This window comes from Mustela nigripes, chromosome 5 (assembly GCF_022355385.1).
Source record: "Mustela nigripes isolate SB6536 chromosome 5, MUSNIG.SB6536, whole genome shotgun sequence".
NCBI classification, from domain to species: domain Eukaryota; kingdom Metazoa; phylum Chordata; class Mammalia; order Carnivora; family Mustelidae; genus Mustela; species Mustela nigripes.
In genome coordinates, this window is record NC_081561.1 from 142,383,386 (window position 1) to 142,390,875 (window position 7,490).

General features: G+C 41.5%; 1 protein-coding gene across 2 annotated transcripts in view; it reads left to right on the forward strand.

The window, feature by feature from the left end:
• The window catches only part of LOC132018442 (solute carrier family 22 member 1-like), a 28,398-nt gene extending 21,351 nt beyond the window's left edge, over positions 1 to 7,047 (forward strand). For both annotated transcript variants that reach the window (XM_059401379.1, XM_059401380.1), the window contains 3 exons: positions 2,513 to 2,625; positions 3,727 to 3,826; positions 6,337 to 7,047. In XM_059401379.1, coding sequence (XP_059257362.1) covers positions 2,513 to 2,625; positions 3,727 to 3,826; positions 6,337 to 6,403 — 280 coding nt within the window. In that variant the 3' untranslated portion in view covers positions 6,404 to 7,047. The remainder of the gene's footprint in view (positions 1 to 2,512; positions 2,626 to 3,726; positions 3,827 to 6,336) is intronic.
• The last annotated feature ends 443 nt before the right edge of the window (positions 7,048 to 7,490 follow it).

The window sequence follows — 7,490 nt, forward strand, 5'->3', positions numbered from 1 at the left end:
GGTATAAAAGCTAATGACAGAATTAATTCCAAGTGCTTCTGACATTTAAACAAATACAATGAGGCTCGACTCCTCTATTGACAAAAGGAAACTTCTTTGGTTACAAAGCAAAACTGAACACTTTGCTGCATAGCTGAAGTACAGCTTTTCTTTGCAAGGGTTGAAAAGAAAAGAATGCATGAAAGCTTATCAGTAAATGCAAACAAAAAATATAGCAAGACCCATAATCTTATCAGACAAAGTTGAATTTATGTCAAAAATGTGTTTAATAAGATAAGGAAGTCCCTTAACAATGATAAAGAGGAAATCCGTAATGGTCTCACACAGAGAGTTTATAAAACACTTAATCCATAGAAAGCTCCAATAATACTGAAACTGTTCTATACTATAGAACAAGGAGAAAGGTTTAAAAAAATTTTATTTTATTTAAAGATTTTATTTATTTATTGGACAGAGAGAGAGAGCACAAGCAGGGGGAGCAGTAGAGGGAAGGGAGAAGCAGACTCCTCAACAAGCAGGTAGCTCAGTGTGGGGCCTGATCCCAGGACCCTGAGATCATGACCTGAGCCAAAAGCAAACACTTAACCGATTGAGCCACCCAGGTGCCCCAAAAAACATTTTAATAAAACTAGAATAATATTGGTATCAAAGACCAACAAAGATAAAGAAAATAAGGAAACTATAGGCAAATATTATGTGTGAATATTGATTAAAATCCCAAACAACATATTATCAGAAGAGAATAGTGGAGACATTAAAATCATAATATATCATATCTAAGATGAGTTATTCAGGAACACAAAGACAGTTCAATATTAAAAAATCCAATAGTATAATTCATGCTAGTATATTGAAAGAGTTTTTATAGAGCTAATAAATTAAAGCTATACTATTATCTCTTTAGATAGTGAAGGGCATTTAATAAAATTCAACATCTGCTGTTGTTATTACAATCTTTCCATAAAATAGGGATAGATAATTTTGCATATAATTTCCTCTATTTCCAGCTAAGAAAAAACATATCACTAAACACTGATAAAGTAAGTTATAAATATATTTAAAAATATAATGGCAAACACTAAGAAATGATACAACCAACTAAGATGAGGTAGTGGTCGGGGTTTGGAAAGGAAATGCAATGCACTACTTTTATAATTACAATTGTAGGGAGAAAGAGATTATGCAAATGAGCATAATGGAGACTTAAAAGTAATGTACTGAAGAATAAAGCTTTTCCCAGTTTATTGTTCCTAATTTCACCATATTTTTAAAACAAAGTCAAGATTATTTATAGGAATACAAAATATCTAGCACTAAACAATGTAAAATTTATGAAGAAATATGAATGTTCTAAACACCCCAGTTAGAAGGCGAAGATTGTCAGACAGGACAAAAATGTAAGACTCAACTGTGTACCGCTTACAAGAAACTCACTCTAAATATAGTGGCGGGGCGCCTGGGTGGCTCAGTGGGTTGAAGCCTTCAGCTTGGGTCGTGATCCCAGGGTCCTGGGATCGAGCCCCACGTCCGGCTCTCTGCTCAGTGGGGAGCCTGCTTCCTCCTCTCTGCCTGCCTCTCTGCCTACTTGTGATCTCTATCAAAAAAATAAAAAATCTTAAAAAATATAGTGGTGGAGATTGTTTAGGAGTAAAGGGATGGAAAAGCACATTCCATGCAAACACTGATCAAAAGTGACCATCTTCACCGAAGACAGAGTGGGGGTCAGAGCAAAGACTATTACAAGGGACAGAGGGGATCCTGCCAGGTCGGTCTTTTCTCTATTCTCCCCTCTAGCTTTCTTTGTTCTCTATTTCTCAATACCTTCTCGCTACCCTTCCCTATCTCTTCATGTCAAAAAAGAACTCTACTCACACCAACCAATTCTCCAAGTCTCCAGACACCACTGGGGTATCCTGTTCAATTCTGACATTAACCCCCTGGGGTTAGAGCAGACCTCACAAGTTAAGGGCCCAGCCCCACAAGACCCCCCCACCTCTGATGCCAGGCACAAGTCTCAGGCTGTCACCTGCACTTCTGACTCACTGGTATAAATCAGGATTCCCATAACCTGCTCTTCAAGTTCAATAATTTGCTATCATGTTTCACAGAACTCAGACAAACACTTAATTACGTTTACTGGTTTATTATCACAAGGGACATAACAAAGGCAATAAATGAACAGCTAGATGCAGAGGTACTTAAGGTGAGGTTTGGAAAGGTCCCCTGAGCACAGGAGGACCTTTTTTCCCCGTAGGAGATTCTGTCCCCATAGACTTGGGGTGGGCTACCCTCCCAACACATGGGTATTTTCACCAACCCAGAAGCTCTCTGAACCTATAGTTTGGGGTTTCTATGGAAGCTCTGTTACATAGGCATGACTAATTAAAAATCACTGGTGATTAACTCTATCTCCAGCCTCTCTCCCCTCCCTGCTCTTGCTCTAGGATAAGGTTAACATCTAGAAAGTTGAATCACAAACATATCATCCTTTTTGTTCTCTGTATTTTATCAGGAATCTTGGAGTGATGGTGTGTTCCTCCCTGTGTGATCTGGGTGGAATCATCACCCCCTTCCTGGTCTTCAGGCTGATGGAGGTTTGGCAAGGCTTGCCACTCATTTTGTTTGGTAAGACTTCATGGGTTATTCAATATTCTTTCCTTCCAGCCCAGAATGATTGCTTAAGACCTCTTTGACCAGTGCACGATATCCTTTGGTGAGTTTACAGGAGACAAGGAAGGTGCCTGCCCTTCTGTTGTCTCCTGACTCACTCTGTCTTGTTTCATGGGAAAGATTAGATGCCATTCCCAGAAGGCAGGCCAGATGTTACTTCTTAAGGTTCTAGAGTCCAATAATTCATCCCATAGGACAAAATTTGGGAGGCATTTTGACATAGCCTCCCACTTTCTTATGAATTTGACTCCCAACTTTTGTGCATATAACATGTAATTGTGGGAGGTTTGAAGATGCTAAATTGTCGCCCTTCTTTTGCTTAACAATTGAGAATAGACACAAGGAGGTATTCGCTTTGTTAGTGATAATGCTGGAGTAGAGCAGGAGGAGAGCACTTCTCCTCCTCCCCAGACTAAGACCTTGGGTCTTCCAAGACCCAGCTTACCTGTTTGGCAGAAGGCAAAACTGCTGTCTGTGTGCGGAGAGCTGCTGTGCTGCGCCCCAGGCAGACCCACCAAGGAGTGGGAGAAGGAGAGAGGGGAGAGAAATAGGATGGGGGGGGAAGAAGGGGGGAGGAAAGGGGAGGGAGAAACAAGAGTGGCCCACCCTGGCCAAAATGTACTCTTTATGCTTCATATCATATATAGTAATAGAATATTAACATATAGTAACTATAGTATATTTTATAGTTTATAGTAGCTATAATATGTATTATATATTAAAATAATACATTATAATATAATTATCTAGTATGTATCATTTTATATACAGTCACTAAAATCAATATAATACATATTATGTATAATAATAAATAAATTTCCTAATACTTAAACATCAGTTATGGTAGAATTTACATAGAAGTAAAATGAAGGCAATATTCCCTATTCTTACTCTGACATTTTCCCAGTAATCCTATTGTTCAACTTTTTCCCGAGATGCTCCTGACTTCTAAAAACCAGGTTCATTACCACCAGCCCTTTAGTTAGCGGCTGGCATCCCTCGGAATGCCATTGGCTGTGCTCTAAGGGCTCTGTGTAAACTCTGTTTCCTTTGAAGCGGTGTTGGGCCTGGTTGCCGGGGGAATGACGCTGCTTCTTCCTGAGACCAAAGGTGTCACCTTGCCAGAGACCATTGAAGATGCGGAGAACCTTGGGAGGTAAGCCCACGGTGCTCAGAGACTCGGGGCCGCGTGCCTCCATGTCCTCTCTTGGTCTTAAGGGTGTAGGAGCTTTGCAGGTATGGTTGCATTTTTTATTAGTCCCAGAGTTGCTGGAGAGAGAAAGACAAACAACCAGTGGCTTTGGGTAAGGAGAGACTAGAGAGCACAATTACGTGTTTTTAGTGGGCGGTTATCTGTTCTAAACTGTGGGATGGAGAATCGGTGTCTGAGATGCTGACTGACCGAGGACCGAGTCCCTAGTTCATCCCTGGAGTGAACTGCTCTGTGTTGGGAATGTTTTTTAAATCAATCTTCTGTCCTTTCAACAATTGTTGGTTCACACTCTTTAGTGACTCTCTTTACAAAGGAGAACAATTTAAACATTCATTCCTGTACCAGGGACAAGTGCTTTAATGGAGTCTCAGATGCTTCTTTTTTCATTTTTTGTTTTTTTTTTGAGAGAGAGAGAGTGAGTATGGGGGGTGAGGGCCAGAGGGAGACGCATAGAAGCTCCAGCAGACTCTCTGCTGAGCACGCGGCCCAACGGGAGCTGGATCCCATGACCTCGAGCCCGTCCTGAGCTGAAAGCAAGTCGGACACTTAACGGACTGAGCCATCCAGGTGCCCCTCAGATGCTACTCTTAAAGTGGTAAGAAAGGAAAGGCATAAACAGTGCTCGAGGAGGTGGCCACTTAGCTCCCCTTCCAGGCTCACTCTGTGGATTCCATAGGAAAGACACATGTGTCCCTGTGATGAGGAGAGACAATGGTCTGTGGCATCAGAGAGATGTGGACTCAAATCCAGTCATCCATGTGGCCATGTGACTTTGGGGATGTTGCTGAAACTCACAGAGAGTGAACTTCCTTGCCTGAGAAAGAGCCACACTAGTACTCAGTTCGGAGGGTTGCTGGGAAAATGCAGTAAGGTAAAGTAGGTGACATTTTATTTTTTATTGAAGATAAAGTAGATGACATTTTATTATTTTAAGATAAAGTAGATGACCAAGCGATCGCCTGGCACAAAGTAGGTGCTCAATAAGTCTGAGGTTTTCTCCATTCTTCTCACATCTTGTGTGAACTCCTTGGTGAGTCTCAAAACTTGGTATGCGGGAGAATCACCAAAAAAAGAAGTTTACTGGGCGCCTGGGTGGCTCAGTGGGTTAAGCCGCTGCCTTCGGCTCAGGTCATGATCTCAGGGTCCTGGGATCGAGTCCCGCATCGGGCTCTCTGCTCTGCAGGGAGCCTGCTTCCCTCTCTCTCTCTCTCTGCCTGCCTCTCCATCTACTTGTGATTTCTCTCTGTCAAATACATAAATAAAATCTTAAAAAAAAAAAAAAAAGAAGTTTACTGAAATGCAGATTCCTGGGCCATCTTCTAAGGTTTTTGACTCAGTAAATGAAGGGTGGGACCCAGGAAATCTGTGCTTTTAATAAACTCCGCCAACCAAGTGCATTTAAGTGCTAACTAAACCTGACTTTGAGAAATTATGGGTGTCTCACTACTGATAAGGAACAAACATTCTATTTTAACTGTAAACACATTTTCTAGTTGCTGACAGAGAGCTAATGTTGATTAGCAGATTTTAAGCCGTTTCAGTACAATTTGTCCATAGACACATGCTTATTCTTGAGACCGCCCTCTGCTGGCCTCTGTTGCTTGCTAATCTCATTTTCATCTTTTGTTCTGAGATTTAAAAAAAAATTTTTTTTAATTTATTTTCAGCATAACTATTTATTGTTTTTGCACCACACCCGTGCTCCATGCAATCCGTGCCCTCTCTAATACCCACCCCCTTGTACCCCAACCTCCCACCCCCCCTGCCACTTCAAACCCCTCAGATTGTTTTTCAGAGTCCATAGTCTCTCATGGTTCACCTCCCCTTCCAATTTCTCCCAACTCCCTTCTCCTCTCTAACTCCCCATGTCCTCCGTGCTATTTGTTATGCTCCACAAATAAGTGAAACCATATGATAATTGACTCTCTCTGCTTGACTTATTTCACTCAGCAGAATCTCCTCCAGTCCCGTCCATGTTGCTACAAAAGTTGGGTATTCGTCCTTTCTGATGGAGGCATAATACTCCATAGTGTATGTGGACCACATCTTCCTTATCCATTCGTCCGTTGAATTAGCAAGACAGGAAACCTTTTGTTTTGAGATTTATTTCCACAGACAACTTTGCAATAGTTTCTTCTTTCTTTTTTTCTCTTTCTTTTTTGGCAATAGTTTCTTTCCTTCTTTCCTTCTCTCTCTCTCTCTTTCTTTTTTTAAAGATTTATTTATTTGACAGAGAGAGCACGGGGAAGGGACAGAGGGAGGAAGAGTCTTACGCAGACTCCGAGCTAAGCTCGAGCCCAACACGGGGCCTGATTCCACGACCCTGAGATCATAACCTGAGCTGAAACCAAGAGTCCGACACTTAACCAACTGAGCCCCTCAGGATCCCTGCAATAGTTTCTTAATCAAAACATTGACTGTTTAACTTTCACTTTTATTTTTGGCTGCTACAGGATAGCAAAGCCCAAAGAAAACACGATTTACCTTCAGATCCAAACTTCAGAATGTGCCGGCAGCTGAGAGAGATGCTTCACGGGGCCTGAGTGGCCGAGAGGAAGATAAGGGTTTTCATCTGAAGAAAAGAAACCCTGGTTTCTCTGTGCTCGTCCTCACACTCGCCTGCCGCTGAACCAATAGCCTGAAGAACACTAAATGTGCTTTGCTTTATTTTCTTTCTTTGAAATTTCCCAAAGCCCTATCTTTTATCTACGTACTTTTCCTGGCGAGAACTGTCGGTGGTTACCAGTTACTTAATTATCTGAAACATTTGGAAGATCCAATAGAATTTAATATTACTATAAAAGAGGCCTCTGTCACTGGTTTCCTAAAGGCAGTGTTGTTTTATTCATTATTTGAAAGCAAATGTCATTGTATCTATAGTATCTATCTTGGCAAAAGTATTTTAATATGTTGCCTTCTTGAAGGGCACTTCGTTTTCAAATATGGCTGCACTTCCTGCAAACCGTACCTGAATCATGTTGGAAATATGATCCTTTTCTGAAGGCTAGAACTGTAACCTTTTTAGGAAGCAGTTTTTGTCCCCTTTGCTCCAGGAATATTGTATTTGATTTCACTCTTGGTTTTTGTTCTTGTTGGGGATTCTAGAAGCTTAACTCCTAGGCCAACTGCAAAATATTCTAGTAAATACATCAAAAGGAGTTCCATTTACTGTGAGTTATAAATAGTTCCTGTTCTGGTCGAAGAAGTGATTTTGTTCTTCGAGTACACCAGAAGGTTTATATTAAAATTTCTTTACCTGTGAGATAAACCAAACAGCATGATAGCCAGCCTTCAGAGCACATGGGGAAACAGAGCTTCTAATGTGAATGGGAGGCCAGGTGAAAGACAGGTGCTTGTGCTACAAACACTTCTGGCCTAATGGGCTAAGCTCAGTGACGGTCTCCAGGACATGAAACCATGGTGGTCAGGTCTAAGCAGCATTTGGTCTTCCTTTGAGAATGGACATGGGTTACTTGGAACCTGAAGCTTTGCACTTGATGGGAACGGAAGGGAAGGGAAGCCATGTCGAAGCCATGTCGAAGCCATGTCTTCTGAATTCTATTTTAAAACCCATCTGGATACATGGAGGGGACCAGTGCTTCATTTC